General features: G+C 45.8%; 1 protein-coding gene across 1 annotated transcript in view; it reads left to right on the forward strand.

The window, feature by feature from the left end:
• The window catches only part of LOC142572841 (uncharacterized), a 76733-nt gene that overhangs the window by 17006 nt on the left and 39863 nt on the right, over positions 1-19864 (forward strand). The window contains exons 3-6 of the mRNA XM_075682233.1: positions 4681-4921; positions 6916-7170; positions 8628-8854; positions 19194-19355. Of these exons, the coding sequence (XP_075538348.1) occupies positions 4681-4921; positions 6916-7170; positions 8628-8854; positions 19194-19355 (885 nt within the window). The remainder of the gene's footprint in view (positions 1-4680; positions 4922-6915; positions 7171-8627; positions 8855-19193; positions 19356-19864) is intronic.

Consider the following 19864-nt stretch of genomic DNA (forward strand, 5'->3'; position numbering starts at 1 on the left):
GGCTTCTACGGGGTCCCCGATGAACTAATAAAGGCACATTGTTGATATTTGCCTAAAAGTAGAGGCAGGTTATATATATTGAATAAGCAAAATCCACATTGTCTGGAAAAATTACGGGCCCTAGCAGTAAATTTCGTTTGCGGGCTACCCGGAGCGTTCAGTATTTAGCATGCTGCCCTGGGCAACCTGTAAACTGCGACAAAATCACATCTAGAGAAAATGGTGGGAATAATACGACCAATAATCTCGCAACCTAAAGTTCGTATATATGAATTACTGCATTTGTAACATTTCTTTACCAAGAGCCCGTATGGGCTATAGGCTGGAAGGTTTCAAACGGACCAGTCATATAGCAGCCACCTTTTAAAGTCTGTGATTGAATGAAAGGCAACTGAAATATTTATTGCGACTGTTAGCTTCAAAGAAACAGGTTCGTTGGAAATTGGATTCTGACTGTCACACAAGCATGGTAGTGTTATTTACGTGTGTTCTGTGCGTGTTTAGCTACGATGTTGTGATAGAGAGCTCTTCAGTAACCAAATTTCTCCTACTGTCACAGTTTATAAACAATAAAGAATGAACGTACTCGTGTAGTAATGGTGTTCTCAGAGCTCGAACTGTCGGTTCACGCATTCTCTCTTTCCCAATCAAGGTGACTAAGTGAGTGATGTAGCTTCAACAGTTTTGGAGGGAAGACATATCATTTTCTTTTTGACATATAAGACATAAGACATATAAGACACGCCTCGAATTCACAGCTCTTGAGAGTCGCTATGACAACTTTCGCTGGAATCCACACGCCAACTCCATGCTTCCGTGTAAATGCCAGTTCGGTTACAGAGGCTTTAAAAAAATGATATATTCTTTTTGAACAAATCCGCGTATCAGTACACACGTAGAAAATACGTTGGAGGAGCTCAGAGCAGCGCTTTTGAATTACATACGATTTTCTTCTCTCTCAATTAAAACTAACGGTTGTTACGTCGACATATTACTTCTGATGGGAAAAAGGTTATGCATGTCTCCAACGCACACTTTAGGACCTATATGAAACTTTCGTGAAGCGTTTAATTAAGTGCTTTAAAACTGATAATCTTCTGCAACGCATTTTGCAACATTGCGATAACGTGCCTGCCCAGCGAATCACCTGGGTCGCGTACCCCATCACGCGAAGATCAGGGCACTTTTCATCCCGCCATCTCCGAGATCAGCCCATTTTACTATTTCACTATATTACTGGACCAAACTCTGCCAAACTTGTAGCCCTGATAATATTTGGTTATAACGTTTGTTGTTATGCCTAGATTGCTGTTATACCTTTACGTATATATGACGTTTGTTGCAGAGGCATTCGTAGCATAGGCGGTTGACTGTATTCCGATTCCTTATACGAGTGCTGTCATGTGTGAGAGTTATATGGCAAGACAGCAGCAGCAGCCACGGTCGGTAAAGTCCGGGAGGGTTCACCTAAAAAGGTTCGATTTAAATTACCCAGACTTCGCGTAGATTCACCTGAAGAGCGGACTATATCCACCAGACACATATGCCACTTTCTTTCAACTGGAGACGCATCACAATTGCTAAGCGTAAAACAAGGGCTTAAAGACTCGCGCGCTTTCTTTACAGCCCGGAAAAATTTAGGGCCACAGCAGCTATCATCACGGGAACAAATTATTTAGACGCTTCCCAATGGGGGCTCAACGTCAAATGTTTCGCGCTTGAATTCATACTGGTAATATTTTTAATTATTGTTGGTAATATTTACATAATCATATAGGAAAATATACTTTGGCTTGCCCACGAGGACAGAGAACAAGAATGTTCTCGTAGGGCACACGTGAATTCTTTAAGGATTGGCCCAAGCAAGCTGAAACGCCATGTTTATCCGACTCTTTCAGTGTTAACATTGCTTGTATTATTTGCGCACTCGGTTGTTATATATTCAAGGTAATTAGCATGGCGTATGTGTCACACGAGTGAGTCGCCTAAACGGCACTGAATCAGAAGTAGCTAGGTAGGAGAAAGGCAACGAGGTTTAACGTGTTTCAAGTTTGTTTGGCCGACTGGGTCAGCTCCTTCGTCTAGCTGCCATCGCATCTTGAGGGACACTCGAAACGTATTTCGGAGCTATAGTACACCATAGGCGGACATCCTCCATATTAGAAATAGGGGGACGCTTCGCCTTTAAGAGTGGAATGCCTGATACATTCAAATCTGACTGCTTCTCACGCTTCCCGGCAACTGCAGCTTATGTACCCGTAATGTTTACGGGGAAACGCTGGCGGCGAACGCTATGCACGAAGGCGAACTTTCTGGCAGAAACGCGGCCTCTTGCGTGGGCCGTAATGCGGCGGAGGCGAGCGCCATCTGAAGCTGTTGCATGGAACAGGGCACGCCGCCCCGTGGCCGGTCTTTGAATGGTAGAAACGCTGGAAAAGGGGTTTGGGTTTGAGTTTCCGCGTAACAAAATTATGTTTCCTCGTATAATAAAATTACAGTCCGACGCTATCATGTCTGTAGGTTGTGTGTAAGTCGAACGCGCTTTACGATTTTTCCGATATATTTTACTTTGAGAAAGTGAATTAGTTCAGTAACTTTACACTAAACGGAGGGTCTGCGGGGTTGTGTTGCATGGATCGGAATTTTTGACGAAACGGTGGTCGACGCTGGGCGCGGGACGCCGACGCCAGATTTTCTCCGACACGTGGCCCTTAACGCTATTGCGTTAAAAGTATACAAGTAATGCACACTACCAATACTAAACTATGAGGGTGAAACTTGTAGGATAAGGCAGTCGCTTAAGAAAAAGTTAAGGACTGCTGGTGTGACGGGTGCAGCAACTAGAGACATAAGGATCATAACTAGATACCCGCGTCCCGGCGCGTCAAGCTCTCCGCGACCAAAGCCGACAGATGCTTTCGTGGTGCAGGCACGTGACAGTGCGGTGCGGACGCGTGCGAGTCGTTATCCGTCCGCAGCTGATCTGCTAGTTGAGGTTCAGATGAAAAAATATGGTTGGGTTGGTTATGTAATGTGTGCGGAAGGTAGCCGGTGGTCTGTGTTACAGTAGTAGATTACGATAGTCAAAGACATAACATTCATGTGGCTAGATTAGTAAATGTGCAGGCCTATATGTAGGAGCGAGTCTGCTGACGGAAGGATGTTACCTGGAGGGTTTCATCCGCGGGTTCACGTGCAATCTCGGAGGCCACGGTTGGAAGTGAAATCGAATGATGAGGACGACGACGGCACCATAGGCCTGTGTGATGTAAAATATGTCAAAAAGTAATGAAGAAACGACATTTGTCGAAAGACACGCGTTAGGGAAGTGCCAAGTGAAAACAATGACGTCCTGTGGATATCCTGTTGACGTCCACTGCCAGGACATCGACGTCCTAGAAATTTGCCAAATACGTCCTACGGGCGTCCCTCACATGACCGTTCGGCCGCACTATCCGTGTCCTGCTGCCGTCCCTTGCATGTCCGCGAGGGACATCTTGGGGCGATGTGTGCTGCGTGCATTTTATGGACATATGTCAGGGCGTTTTGCGGTGTTTGCCATAATGTCTATTACTGTCGCAGCACACGCCGTGAGACAGATGCAACGGGCAGAGCGCCCACGCATCAATGACTGATACATTTCGTGCACGCGTACGTCACGCGCGCAAGCACGTGTGCGGAAGTGCAGCATACATCCTCATTCTTCTAGGCCCTCCGGCCAAGCGCAAGTGCCTTATTGAACGAATCGAATTTTTCAAAGTAAATTGCTTCAGAAAATTCGTAATGTACGACGTACACACGTGCTGCGGACATGATAGCTTCGCACTGTAATTCGAACATGCTGGGAAACTCGAGGACCAAGCCTTAATTAGAGAACAAAGATTCACGTGTGTGTTGCAAAATGTGCATGTGGAATAACCTTAGGACATTCTTGGTAGGACATCCGAAACAGGATCATGTACGTCAAGTGGGCGGGAGTTCTTCCTTTCCCGTCGAAGTTTTCGTCATTGTTTTGAGATTTCTCCTAGCGAGTTTTGTTGGCCAGTCTTGCGATATTGGAGCTTTTAATAGCGGTATGCTTGGGACTTCCGTGGTAAGATATCCGAAACTGGACGTCCGGCGGATGCCCTGTTTGTCTCCGAAATAGTGCTTTGACACTGGGTCATGATTCGGATGACAAAGTGTTTTCACTGGGCAGGCCGTGTGCGTGCGTGCGTGTGTGTGTGTGTGTGTGTGTGTGTGTGTGTGTGTGTGTGTGTGCGTGCGTGCGTGCGTGCGTGTGTGTGTGTGTGTGTGTGTGTGCGTGTGTGTGCGTGCGTGTGTGTGCGTGCGTGTGCGTGCGTGCGCGTGTGTGTGTGTGTGTGTGTGTGTGTGTGTGTGTGTGTGTGTGTGTGTGTGTGTGTGTGTGTGTGTGTGTGTGTGTGTGTGCGTGCGTGCGCGCGCCTGTGAACAGAGATGGGTGGGTGGGTGGGCAGGTGTTTGTGGGGCAAGACAAAGAGACTGTCGGCGCACGGTTGCACTTACGCAACGTGCTTCATTGTCTAGACACTCCACAAGGGACATTGACAACACCTCAGTGGTGGAAAAGAACGAGAACGTCCTTTATCATACGTTACAATTTTACCCACATGGACCCTCCGCACGTTGTCATGTACATGTGTGTCCTGTGGTCTGGTGCAGGATGCGTCCTCCACGTCGGCTGGTGCCTGATGGGCTCGACGGCGTTCAGCGAGGTGTTCAAGCCGCGCTGCTTCCCGCCTATCAAAGACAACCGCCACCTGAGGATGGGACAGCAGCTGCCCGCCGGTTTCACAATGTCCAGCTTCCTGGACAAGCTGCAGATACTTGAGCAGAGGTTGGCCGAGCGCAACAATGGCAACGTGCTCACGGCTGTCGACATGGCCGTCTACGTATTGCGGACGTGAGCAAAGAAAAAATATATATATCTTGGGGGGGGGGGGGGGATACGCAAACGCCATTGCGCATCCCGGAATACATGACACGTTATGTATAAAACTCTCAAATGGCGAAGGGTGAGCTAAGTGGAACGTGAAATGCCATCAGCTGGAGCCCTTCGTTTGATTTTCAAATGATATCCACCTATTAAATCTAATGATCAGTGCAACGATCTATTTCGTTTTAATATGAATTATAAAGAGGAGGAGGAGGAAGCAGGAATATACGGAAAGACAGGGAGGTCTGCCAGATCTCAGACCGACTGGCTACCCTGTGCTGGGGAAAGGAGGTAAGGGGAATAAAAGATAATAGAAAAGAGGTATTACAAAAAAGGAAAAAAGAGCAAAGAAGAAAGTGGAAAAAGGAAAGGAGATCGAATACGGCACTGCTTAAAGACTGTCTCTAAGACTAGTTTTCTGCAAGAAGGGCAACAACGCTTTCAAATCCCAAATATAAATTATAAAGAAATTATTGTTAGAAACTGCGACGTAGCCACATATTTCGTAAGGATGCGTTTGATAAGGAAGTGAAATTTATGGTTGGATAGACAATTAGATCTCATGCAAGAATATTACGAAAATTGAATGGATCTTTTAGAAAATACGGCTCCAGCTGATGTCATTTTCACAACTATCTACTTCATTTTAGAGCGCAGCTCTTTGGCGTCCGTTCCTGGGTTTCGCGTCGTCGTCGTCGTCGTCGTCGTCGTCGGCGTCGTCGTCGGCCTCGTAACCAGCTCCGCCCCCCTTTCATCCCCCCAGCGCTAGCAGCGACCGACTGATACCGCTGGATGCCGCTGACGCCGCTAGAGAGTCAAGATAACGTGACTGCATAGAACACCGTCGCCGCCATGCAGAAAGAGGAGGAAAGGGTCCCCCCCCCCGTTCTTGTGTGGCGGATAGCTGGGGTTGACTCACTATCGCCGTCAGCGGCATCAGTCAGTCGCTGCTATCTCTTCCCTCCTCCCTTTATCGTGTTGTCCGCTTGCTGCGCGCGCTTCTGCCCCCATCGTTTGCCGCTGGGTGTACACGCCGCCCCCCTCCGCTTCCGCTTACTGCTGGTTGCTCTCGACGGCGGCGATGAGCCTCCGCTTCGGCGGCGCGAACTGCAGGGTCTTCTCGGCGGCGGCGATGAGCTTCTGCTTCAGCCTCGCTTACTGCTGGTTGCTCTCGACGGCGGCGATGAGCCTCCGCTTCGGCGGCGCGAACGGCAGGGTCTTCTCGGCGGCGGCGCTTAGCCTCTGCTTCCCCCACGGCTGTGACAACCTCGCGAGGCACTTGTATAGATCTCGTCTTTGAGAATCAAGCATTGGTGTACCAAGTCGAACATATATCAGTCTATTTCTCCGACCACAAAGCTTCCTTCATGACTGTCAAGAACTGTTAGTGGAGTCTTTGTTAAAGGAATACGTGTGAAAAATAAAAAAAAATTATGTGATAGCGCATACATGTGTTGCTCGATTTCTTTGCCTCAATCTATCCAAAAGGTGAAACAGCTTATTTGCTGCGCTCAAATTTCGCATTAGGAAGTAACGTAATCGTCGTTCCTTTTTTTTCTTCTTTTTTTATGCAATCGGGGCTGATCCCGCTGATAACGGCTGCGCGGCGATGTCGCACAAATGATGAAGAGTGAGAATAAGAGTGAATAATAATAATAATAATAATAATAATAATAATAATAATAATAATAATAACAATAATAATAATAATGCTTTATTCGTATTCAAGAAGGGTGTGGTCAGGCACAAAGAACACAAAAGGCATAACTGCCTATGTATGCATCCCGCGGTGTAGCTTGGATCGCTACAAAAGTTCGGCCGCTGCTCCTTTGAATTTTAGTAAATTGACCTGCACTGATGAAGCGACACATTTAGCAAGATCGTTTCCAAAGAAAAATCACCGGAGACGCATTTTCTCTGAGATGTGACGGAAAAACAACATGAAATACGCATCAACGCAGGTTCTTCCATGACGACTACGAGTGGGAAAACCTAGGCATCAAGGATGTCGGCAACGCTGGCCACGCGCGCAGCATCCTGCACAACGTCATGGAAGCCGTGATGGCCAACCTGGGGCGGCCCAGCATCAAACCCGAGGAACTCCTGGAGGACCAGCTCCGCCGGGACGACGACCTCTGCTTTCTTATGTTCAGCCTGGCGCACAACGTCAACAAGACGTTGGTGCGGCACGACCGCTTCGAGACGTACTCTGTCGAGTGAGTCAATGTTGGCACACGTACGAGCGGTGGCCACGGTGGCCTCGCGTTCGTGGCCTCAGAGATGGAGCGGCCCGCTGGCGCGTGCGCGGCCCGATCTCGGATGTCGCGTTTAATTGCGAGAGTGGCCTCGACTGGCCACTCCTCGCGCGGCAATTTTGCGTGTATTCGCAGGCTTCTTTCACGCTCGGAAAAACACTTTTATGTAGCACGTATAGAGCAACAGAAAGCTGTATCCTGAGTTTCTCATGTTGCTCTACAATTTTCTCATTGACACTTTTTCATCTAATTATAATATTTGAAAAATTTACGAATTAATTAAGACTAACTATGTAATCAGGCGGAATGCAGAAAATACTCTGGGTATCTCCAAGCGACGGCAAACAACGTTACCTTGGTTCTGTGTAGCTACGTGGCATTTGCATATTTTTTAAATCTTGGTGCATGATATTGAGACGCTGCTTGATAGGACATATGCCGCAATTTCAAACTACCTATGATTGATTCGTTCATTCATGGTAGTTTGAAAGGAGATACTGGTAGTAGGAAGGAAAATACTAAGCAGCGCTAGGTTTAAAGGTTATAGGCTTTTGTATTAGCTAGCGCATCCGTCATTCGTAGCATGAAGTGAGCTTTTGTAAGCGAAGAAATGACGGAAATGGGAAATCGATGTGGCGTCCCCTGTGTTGGACGACGGTACCTCTCGTGTGACGTCTGCATTGGCTAATGCACAGACAGCGGCAGACAGGGATGTTACGTGCGCATTACGTCAACTCGCCCGTTTTGGTGGCGCGTGGGTGTTTCAAATTAAGGAGCAGCACTGGGAACTTCGGTAGCGATTTTTTATGCACAAAAGTCATATTGGCGCACAAAAAGCGGCGCCGTACTTCTAAACCAATAGTCTATCGATCAAACTCCTACTTAATACCATCAATAATATATAATTCCATTAAATTTAATATTCACAACAGTCTACATAATCTGAATAGGAAACTCCATATATAAATATATTAAATATAATTTTCAGCACAGTCCACATGCTCTGAATATGGAGCTCATAGAAGCTGAAGAGTGAACACTTCTGTTTGTTAATGAAGCATTCATACTGCCACATATTACCTGGTAATATTAATTATTATGGTCAAGTACAAAACTTCAGCCAGAATCATGTTAATTGTACATACTGGGCTGTCAGCGTTTCGGTAATTCTATCAGATAAACATACCTGTGTTACTGCTGCGTTGTTTAATATTCCTCTGATCGTATGCATGCCGATATTTCTTTATTGGAGTGCGACTAAACAGCGGCTACGGATTCAGATGCATGATGTGGCCATTTCCGGCTGTAACATCAAGTTCTAGGGATAATAAATTTAATGTACTTGCACTAAAGGAATCCCTGCTTTGCAATCACCCGAGCATATATTCGTTCTGTCGCTTTTCCGACGCTACTTGCAGTGATGACGACGACATAACTAAGCTACCGCGTGAGGAAGGCGTGTTGAGCGTGACAGGCCGGAAAGACGGCAGCGTCGTGGCCCTGGGCAGGACACTGCTGGGCATCGCAGCCGCGCACAAGGACCTGCAGGCCAAGACCATTAAGGACATGCTCAAGTCTTCGCAGAACGCGGACGATGGCGTCACCGACGGAACTCTCAGTCCGGTCTACGCTGCCACCCTTGGATGTGAGTCGCTCACTTTCCTTATCTTATCGCCCACTGGTGGGAGAACATTTCTGTGCCTCGGGTTTTATGCGTGTAGCTTTGTTTACGCACCTTTCTATAGAACCTAAGAAGAGCATGAGTGCTGCGTATTTATGCGGTTCTAATGTCGGAGCCGTGTCATCTTTCTATCGCAAGCATGTGCAGCTGCATATCATCATCGCCATATATGTACTGGCGTCACTAGGGCATGTTTATAGTAAAACCCTCGTTCACTCTTGTCATTCTCGGCAAAGTCTTTTATCCGGCGCCGTCCTTTGTCTCGACCTCTTGTATTCGGCCGCTTCGTCCACGCCCCTGGGGACGCAGCAATAAGCAAGTTTCCCTTCGTGAGCACTGCCACCTTTGTATCAGAAGTGCATGCTCATTATTCTAATCTACGCTGGCCTGCGATTTCAGGCCGCTAACCTATAATCAAAGGCGTCAGAGAATGAAAGTTTTCTCGGAAGCGAGCCAATCAAAGAAAATCAGCAAATGATAAAAAGATGTTGCGCTCTCCCCTGCGTCGTTACTGGGAAGTCATTTAAATCACCGCATAACAGGGAAAGCTGCCTTGTAATCTGCCCTTTGACCGTTCTCGTAGGATAGCGAAAAGTGCGGCGCTGTACGTGGTTATGGTGGAGCTGTATACACTCAAGAATCCTACTTTCGTATGCACACACATATTCCTAATTACATATGGCTCAAGTGGAAGAAATAAGGCTTTTTATTGACGAACCCCGCTAGCAACTTTTCCTCCTCTCTGGTTGTAGCCTTCTCCCACTCCACGTGCTTATCCACCTATCCATTATTTGAAAAATGCTTCTCATTTGGTTGCGATACGGACACTTGAGGCGCTGCTGCAGCCGAGCTGTACCCAGTGCGACGGCGTGGCCCGCGACGCCCGCACGAATGCGCCGTGCGCGTGCGTTGAGGGCCGTGTCACCTGTCGAGTTTCGAAGGTGCGGCGCACTTGAAACGGCGAAGGAAGCGACAGAACGAAATGTCCTGTTTCAATAGCTTTCGGGTATCTATTCGCCTTTCTGAAGGGAAATGCTTTGCGCTTTACGGGAAAACAGCCGTCTGTCGGCTGCATGGCCACCGGCAAACAGCTATAGGCGCCGTACCGCTATTGCGTCTGTGCGACAATCCACGCACCGCACGCACTGGCAGGGTCACTTAACACGTGGAAATCTGCCACAAAAGGCTTCAGCCCCCCCCCCCCCCCCGAAATTTTCTCGCGCTGTCATGCAACGCCTACCAAAACAACCCCCGCCGCTGGAAATCATTCTGGATTTTGTCTAGAATGGTATTTTTCACGCTCGAAAAGACATTTCGGCGCGAAGATTGTGAACTCGGGCTGGATTTCGTGGCAGCGCCTATGCACCGGTCTGGAGTCACATAACACAAAGAGCCCCATCCGAGCACAATGTTTCAAGGGCCTTTTGATGGCGAGCGGGCTCGTCGCGGCATCTCGCTGTGCCGCGGAATCTACGGAGAGCATGGATTTCAATTCCGAAACTTTATGGGTTTAAAGATCACAAGCTTTTGATGCGAAAGGTGCATTGACATTTCCAAAGTCGTGCTTTAGATTTTCGATTCCAGATCTTTGTGGGTTTAATGTTCTCATAGACGTTTGACGCCATAGGTGCATTGACATTTCTAAAGTCGTACATTGAACCATACAACGAGGCAAGCCAAATTAACACACTATCAGACAAGTTCACAAAGCACTCAGCGAGGTCCGATGAGACGAAGCGTTGTGATGGTTCATTTGTGCCATCATGTCACAGAAAAGAATGTCAACATTTTTTTCACCTGCGCCAAAAGGTCCATGTCGAGACACTATATAAAGCCAGCAAAGGTAACTACGTTCTTATTTATTTTTTCTACTTTTACTTTTATTCGTGAGGACACTTTGAGCCTCTTCAATTTTCTTGTTCTCACTAACCGCGGGCTGCCAGAGCCAGCCAGAGGTCAGGTGTTTTTCACGTGTTGCCCTGCCAACCGCGCGGCGCACTTCGGTGCGCGTTCGTTTTTCTATGGCCGAGTTGATTTTGGCCTCGCAGAGTTTTAGACGCTTTCTGGCTAGCTGACGAGAAAAAGAAGCAATGGTCGGTTGCCGCCACCACTGCGGGGACTCGATGCATTGCAACGCGTTCACTTTAGCACCTTCCATTTCGATATTATCGCAACCTCTCCGGAAAATCTTTTGTCTCGCCAGTGTTGGATAATGAGCAGCATGCATATGGTTCTCTGTAGACCACGCGTCTCACGTATTCTTCGATATTCCTTCGGTAGCCACATCAGGCACTGCCCAAAGTAGGCATTCGATTGTGGCCAAGATGCTTTCCTTTGCGTCTTTTCATTTCAATGCCCCGCCCCACACACAAAAAAGGACGTTGCTGTGGCGCAGCGAATCGTCGCATGGTGAAAGTTCGATTTTGTTACTTCTTCTTTTGCGGAAAGTAATGGGACACAGGACGCTTCAGTTGCCGGATACTCTTACTGTAATATTGCGATAGCCAATTATATGGACCCTCAAGGCGCATTCCTGTCATCGCCGTCACCGTCATGTTCCGTATGAAGTCCAAGGGCGATAACAGCGTAACCACGCGCTGCATGCTTTATGTGCGAGCGGAAGCGTAGCGGAAGGGGGGGGGGGGGGGAGTGAGTGAGGGAATGGGCTGAGCCGACGATAGTGGATCAGTCTTGTGTGCGCAACGGAGAAGAAAAACCGGGAGGAAGCGCGCCGCCTTCTGTCGCGCGTGATGCATCGGAGCGAGTGGAGGGAGGGAGGGGGTGGGGCGGGCCTTAGGATATTGTGATCTGTGAATCTGTGATTGCGCTTCATGTTTATTTGCCTTGTTTGACGCACGTACTATACAGGGTGTTTCAGCGAGCTTTAGCCAGAGTTTATAAATATGCCAATGCACTGCAAGACGACGCGACCAAATGCATGTTGCTGCCTTTTGTATGCACTATGTCACACTAGCTCTTGTATTTTGTTTAATTACATCATTTTTCAAGAGTGATTAACCAACTTCTGAAGCAACGAAGTTCGGAAAAAAATTCCGATTAGGACGCTGCAGAGCGGTTTGCAAAACGTCCGAATAAACAGTTTCTGTCTTTCTCTCTATTAAGTATTACTGTTTTTCAACTTACTGCGGATGCCCTCAAAATACAAAAAAGCACACGACGTGACATGCCCGCTTGCGCGTCGTGATTGCACTGCTCCCGAGCGTTCTGCGCAGAAACATCCATACCTGCGCTGCCACTTAAAAAGCGACAAGGCAGCGACGCAAGCGTTGGCTGTTTGATTTAAGCTAGCAACCGTTATCGCTTGCGCTGCGTAAAGCGACTGACGGACGTGGTTGTGGCAGTTCCAGACAGCCATAAACAGACTATCGTGCATTGGCTGTTAAAGCGCGAGCGTTTTCATGATGCTTTCTTACAACAAGATAAAAACAGACATGATCCTTGTCCTAGGAGCTGCAAGCGGAAAGAGAGGGCAGGCTGCAAGAATATTTTGAAGGTGGCACCTGGGTGCGCGACCAAACTCGATGGCAATATTCAACACCTACGAGTCGCTGAAGCAAACCAGAAGCTTCACAAGAAACAGGCAGAGAGCTTCAGTCATAAATATTGAGGTTCGCTCCAACGTATTGTTTTTCATGGTGGCTAATCCACACGCAAGCACGCGCAGCGTGGCGCACAGCTCAGTGCGTCCAACTCAGTACCTGGAGGATCTTGCAAACAGCTGGACTGCACCCTTACCACCTGCAGTTGCATCGATGCCTGGAGTCAAGGGATCTCCAAAAGAGACTCGACTTTGCGAATTGGATTTTAATCCAGGAGGAGCAGGATTCTGACTTTCTCACCAAGGTACTCTGGACTGATCAGGCGAAGTTTTCCCGAAATTGCCAAGTAAATATCCACAACGCACACTGTTGGCGTAAGCAAAATCCCCACTGGCTAGGATGATCCCACCACCAATATCAGTGGTCTTTCAACGCTTAGTGCGGAATATATGATAGCGCAGTCATTGGCTTAGCGTTTTTTAGCAACGCTCTGACTGGCAATAGGTATGTAAGTGAGTTCCTCAAAAGGCCGGTTGAAGACTTCTGCTGCAACATGCCACTAGCCCCGCTTGATGCAATGTGGTATCAGCGCGATGGGGCCCCAGCCCACACCTGCAGTCAAGCACGAGCATGGCTTGATGTTACCTTCCCAGTGCAATGGATAGGGAGAAATGGGCCTATCTTGTGGGCGGTAAGGTCACCCGATCTCAACCCTCTTGACTTTTTCTTGTGGGGCTATATTAAGGATCAGGTATACACGACGGCAATGTCGACTCGATCCAGAAGCCTTGCAGGAGAAGGTAATTAAAATCTGCCACAGCATTTCACCGACAGTGCTCAAGGCAGTGACAGCAACCCTTCTAAGAAGATCCCAGTGTTGTATTGGCTGCAGAAGGTGACTTCTTTGAGCACTTTCTGAGAAAGCGCACGAAAAATAAATGTAAATTCAGTGAAAGACGGCATCTGGACATTTAAGATACTCTTATTCTACAATGTTCAGCCTTCTGAAAAGGGAGTTCTTTTTTTAAATTTAGGGATGTTCAATTTCCTTAAAGCTATCGCGGAATGACGGACTTGTTGCTTCCGGAAGCACAAGCGATAACCGCTGCGATCGCTATAACGAACTGTTGCGAGGGGAGCACATCGCTGGCTTAAATGACACAGCCAACGCCTATGGCGCTGCCATAGCCCATGCGGCAGCATGGGCAAATGGCACCACGCCCATGGCTGTTTGTGCGTGGAACGTTTGGAAGCAGTGCAATCACGACGTGCAAGAGGACATGTCATGTGGTGTTTGGTATTTCGCAGGCATCAAGTAAGCTGAAATACACTAATTCTTAATGGATAGAAAGACAGAAACTGTTTATTTGGACGTTTTGCAAACCGCTCTGCAACTTTCTAATTTGAATTTTTTTTCCTAGCTTCGTTACTTCATAAGTTGGTTAATTAATCTTGACTAAATAATATCTAATTAAGCAAAAATACAAAAAATGGCGTGACACACTACATACAAAAGCAAGCAACATGCATTTGGTCGCGTCGTCTTAGAGTGCATCAGCAATATTTAAACTCTGGCTAAATTTAGCTGAGACACCCTGTATACGGTGACTTTTGCTTATATAACTATATTTATTGGAGACTTATACGTATATTTAAATATCTTGTGGCGAGGTTTTGTGGATAAATGGAGCCAACTTTGTTTTCAGTGGCACTTTGTTTGGCCTTTATCAACTTTTAGCTTCACATTTGTGTATGCCATTGTATCTTTGTATTTCTGATTTGCAAGACTCCTGCTTTTTATATTTGATCTCTGTTGCGACTGTAATTTCCGTGCAATTACAATACACGACTGGTGGCAGCTGCTCCTGCGCAATACATTGAAATGAAGGACCGCGTCATTGAGATTTTTCCCTGGCTGCTGCATATGTACAGAAATGTAAACAAGGTTCTTGAATGACAAAGCTTCATTAAAACATTTGTCCTTAACTCATTCATTTCTTGGCCTTTACATTTGTCATACCAGCGGCATGCACTGCTTTGCTGATTTTGAACTGATATAGTTCTAAAGTTCGTGTGATATTTTCTTTACTTATTAAATAAATAAAAATGTGGAAGCATTGATATCAGTTAACGGCGCAATTTTTGAGACATAAGAATATATTCTTTAATGAAAAAATGCATATTTTACTTGTCTTGACAGTGCGTATATATATATTGTCCAAGAATTCGTTTGCAGTATTTTTGGCAATGGCAATGCAGTTATTATTCATGTATTTGATCCCTCGACAAATTCTGTAAGGAGCGGGCCGAGCTCCAACGTAGTGAGGGCGCCTGAGTAGTGAGGGCGCCTTGAGTAGTGAGGGCGCCTTGAGTAGTGAGGGCGCCTGTCAAAATAGTATATATGCTATTGTGAAAGAGCCCCTCACGGCAATGAGTGCCTAATTTATTAGTGATTTCATTAACATCTTCGATAATGTTTTGTTGTTTTTGTAATCGGCGCAGCTAGAAGAATAAGAATTGGCTGGGGTGCGTTTGGCAGGCATTTTCAGATCATGAACAGCAGGTTGCCATTATCCCTCAAGAGAAAAGTGTATAACAGCTGTGTCTTACCAGTACTCACTTACAGGGCAGAAACCTGAAGGCTTATGAAAAGGGTTCTACTTAAAGAGGACGACGCAATGAGCTATGGAAAGAAGAACGATGGGTCTAACGTTAAGGGATAAGAAAAGAGCAGATTGGGTGAGGGAACAAATGCGTGTTAATGACATCTTAGTTGAAATCAAGAAAAAGAAATGGGCATGGGCAGGACATGTAATGAGGAGGGAGGATAACCGATGGTCATTAAGGGTTACGGACTGGATTCCAAGGGAAGGGAAGTGTAGCAGGGGGCGGCAGAAAGTTAGGTGGGTGGATGAGATTAAGTTTGCCGGGACAACATGGCCACAATTAGTACATGACCGGGGTAGTTGGGGAAGTATGGGAGAGGCCTTTGCCCTGAAGTGGGCGTAACCAGGCTGATGATGATGATGATGATGATGATGATGATGATGATGATGATGATGATGATGATGATGATGATGATGATGATGATACATGGGCCGATTCCGAAAATAGTGCAACACCGCGCCTACCCGCGGCGGAGGTGCAGTTCGCCATTAAGGGGCCCACATACACGGCTTTATTGGTCATCCTTCTTCACAGAGTGGAAGGGCACTGAGTTTTTTACAGCTACTCATCCACGAGGAATTTGATTCTTTAAAACTACTTTTCTGGGAGGGCACATCTCTAACCGGCAAGCGGAGGACTCAGGATAGTACCTCAGATTGTAAAGAAGCAGGTGGTGCAGGATCTCTGGAGCACCCGGCCAAATCGCAGTGGAGGAACCAAAGCTGGAACCGGCGGGCCGTAGGTTCGGGCCACCATGGCTGGAGCGTGCAGGCAGGGGGGGCTTGCATACAAGAACTCCTGTCCGTGATAGTGCGCACTCTTATACACCTCCGACACGTGGAGGCCTCGGCTAACCCTGAAGTCACGTACATAATATGTCCAAGCTTCAGCTTTGGTTTCCCGGTTGCCCTTTGGTTAAAGGGCCCAGCTTTACCTTTGGTGTCCTGGAAGCGCCACCTAGTATGCGTAATAAGGAAAAAATCATTACAACATGTATATTTAATGACATGTTATTACAGCATGTAAAAAAGTATGAAAGAAATGACAATACAGGATATACAGGATAAAATAAATGCAGAATTAGATAATGTTTTTAAGTGGTTCACGTCTAATGAACTGACCCTTAATCTTACTAAGACTAAGTATACAGTTTTTCATTCCAGGAAGAAAAAGCTCAATACTGAAATACTGGACATATCATTACGTGGCATTAAACTACAACAAGTTGTTTCCTACAAATATTTAGGTATTTTCTTTGATTCAGACATGCACTGGAAAACTCACATTAAACACCTTTGTTCTAAGCTTGCTTACGGATGTTATATTCTTCTTAAGGCTCGTGAATGTTTCGGATATCCTGTCCTACGCATTCTGTACTTCTCCTTCATTCAGAGCCACATATCGTATTGTATTGACTCATGGGGAAACACCTTTCCAACTTACCTTGAGCCTGTATTCCGTCTGCAAAAACGCGCATTAAGAATTATTACCTCATCTAGGTGTACACAATCCAGTACGTACTTGTATAGCTCATTGCATGTGTTGCCAGTGCAGGCATTGTATGAATTGAAAACTGCTGAGGTAATTCATAGTATTATCGAAAACAATAATCCACTTCCGATTACCTTGTTTAAAATCCCGTTACGAAATACAAGAGCTGCAAGTAACCAGTGCTTTAATTTGCCCTCATGTCAAAATCTGTACGGGAGAAGACTCGTGGAATTTAACGGCGTACTTATTTGGAATTCTTTGCCAATACATATAAAAGAAGCCCGTAACTTTAGGTCTGCTGTGAGAAAATACTTTTTTGAAAAATACAGTCGATAAAAAGAAACTACTTTAATTTAGATTCCTGTCTAAGTTGTACATGTCAATTGCTCAAGTTGTGAATGTCAATGTCATTGTTAAGTATTATGTCCGTTTTGTTGCTCGCGCGCGTTGAGGATAAAAGAACGCTGAATTATATTTACTTTCGTGTCTGAGTTATCTATGTTTTATATTACTATTATGTAATATGTCTGCTGCTTTTGTGTGCTCGCCTGTTGCGTTTTATAGCCTAAGTTCACTACGGACCCGGGACTAGCCAATGGCTATGGGTCCAGTAAGGCTTTTGTATTTTGTAAAATATGATGTAAATAAAGAATGAATGAATGAATGAATGAATGAATATAGCGGCTGCGAGGCACCAACCCGCACAGACACCATCTTGTGAAGCTTGATCAGTGCTATCTACTTGATCTATCAGGCCACGACAGATGATACGTATTTCTGAGCTGCCGAAATCTTCTCAGACAGTGGGGTAGCCAGAAATTTTCTTTAGTCGCGGATATGCACTTCGCCGGGTATGGTGATGGCCGGCGCGATGATTGAGGAGCTGGGCAGGCCGCATACTAATAGAATTTTCAGGTTGGAGGGGGGGGGTGAGGGGTCGCATTCCCGGTGTGCCACCCCCTGGTTATGCCAAGGCTCTCAGACAGCGTACGGTTGTGAAGTCAATGTGTGATTTCCATAATCCTGAGGGAGACCTACACACTTACAATGGTAAGCACTACTGCGGCGTGCATATGATCGAGCACTGGCAATCTAATTAAGTGAAGGAATGAACACAAAATTTGACATGTATGGAATTAACATTCAGAAAGTCATCAAGTAATTTTAGAACCGAACGAAAATGAACAATATACTGTGTTACATTTAGTTTGGTGCTGTGCTTGTGGTATATTTTATACTGATCATGCAAACTTAAGGTTATGCAAATGCTTGCCGTGGTTCAGAAAAAAATTGTATTAATAAAGTTTTACCATAGCAATTCACCATAAATAATGACACCAGCACATGCTCTGATCCTCCCATGTGCTTAGAGAACTCTGGCCTTAAAACAAAGTCTCTATGACTGAATCTATCACCTCAATATAATGTACAGCAGCAAACAAGGAAAATTAAATTTACCTTCTAACCCTTCTAGTTTGTCTTCTGATGCTTGAATTTCATTCCACCGTGATATAAAAAAGGGTAGACTTAAATATTAAATCGTGGAGGGCATGGAAGCCCTCGCTTCCTGCTACACCAGTTCCCTTCTATAGGATGAGGCATTAAAATGAATGATACATTAAATAAGATCAAAAATATCCTACTGAAGGGCAAAAAAGAATGAAAAATAAAGAATTGGCAAAGAATGTAATGTCAAATTTAAACACAAGGAAATAATGAAGAACATCAAGTGCATGCATGCTGTCAGTACTTAGTAGTTAGGTCACAAGTAACAAAAAAAAATTGCACAGCACATAGTTCCATTCAGCAATGTTTGGGGAAGGCCACAATAATGGCTAAACAAATAGCACCCAATTCCCCAGTGCTCTGAATGTTCACAGCTCGCACCTCTGCTGGGCATAAATTGGGTGAGTTTACAGTATTTGCAAAATGTCTTCATCTGGTTCGCCACATGTACACAATGAGGAGACAAATGTGCCCAATTTTACACAGGAATTGGTTGATAGAAAGACAATACACCTAGTCAAAGGCAATGAAACCATGGCAAGCCATCACTATCACAGTGACAACAACAAAGTTGCACATCCGTATGTTTCACATGCTCAAAACAGCAAGGCATGTGAAAGAAGATCCGGGCACCTCGGCAGCAGTGCTTGCAGTGCATCGGCTGGTTGTCTGTTCTATTCAAAGAGCTATTTAATAAACATGTGGGACAGTTTGCCTCATGCCTTCCTATGTGGTTCAGAAGGGTGCGTGTTCAAGTCACGTCCGGGTAACTACTTGCTGCTCATCTTATTTGAGCACGGCAGCAGACGTTGTTTAGGATGGCGGCTTCTAGCCAGATCAGTGGACGAATCCTGAGGCGGCAGGCCGCGGACTTGGCACTGGTGCTTGTACCTAGCTCATGACATTTCACTGTTGTCTTCTTGAATGCTATATGCAGACAATATTTGTGTCACTACAAAACAAAGTTTTCACATCTGCGGGTATAAGTTAATAAGAAGCTCTTTGAGTTTCCTTTCAGTTTGTACAATCTGTACTAGTTTTATCTGTATTAGGCAAGATGCCCTCTCCATTTTCCACAGCACTACTGGCCAGCACCTCGCTTATGTTGTCACCGGCACAGCTGAGGAAGTCGATGGGACTGCAGGGCAAGTGGCTCGAGAATGGCTGCTTCCTTGAGTACAAGCTGGATGGAGACACAAACACATCATGCACGCTGGCCCAAATCACTGGCGCCATCGACGGTAAGTGCTTCTTTCTGCTGATGGCATTCGTCTTGACCATCAGCTAAGCAGGAAAAAGAAAACCAACTAGCAGGCATCCACATGCCTTCGTTTGGCCACACAGCATAGACAGTGATAGCTGTTAACAGAGCCTTCTTCAAAACCATTAAGGAAACGTAGTCTTAAAGGAACACTAAAGAGAAATGCTAAATTAGTGTATGCTAGCTGGTAAAGTATCTTACTAAAAGCCTATTTTCATTTATTTGGCTAGAAAATAGATGGTTGATTATTACCAAAAAAAAAAAAGGTCAAACTTGACTTTTTTCGAATTTCCAGCATGGTTACATGAATTGCCAGTGCTATTTTGTTATACTGGGTGTTCTAGCACAGAAAATGTTCCTGGATCTTGCCAAGTGGTGCGTTAGGGCAGCAGTGCCAGCCTTTCGACTTGGTAATTAAGACTGCTCATATCGTAATTGCAGAAGTGCAATTTACTAATGCAGCTTAACCTAATGTTCCTCTTTAGTGTC

Source organism: Dermacentor variabilis, chromosome 2, assembly GCF_050947875.1.
Source record: "Dermacentor variabilis isolate Ectoservices chromosome 2, ASM5094787v1, whole genome shotgun sequence".
Classification (NCBI taxonomy): domain Eukaryota; kingdom Metazoa; phylum Arthropoda; class Arachnida; order Ixodida; family Ixodidae; genus Dermacentor; species Dermacentor variabilis.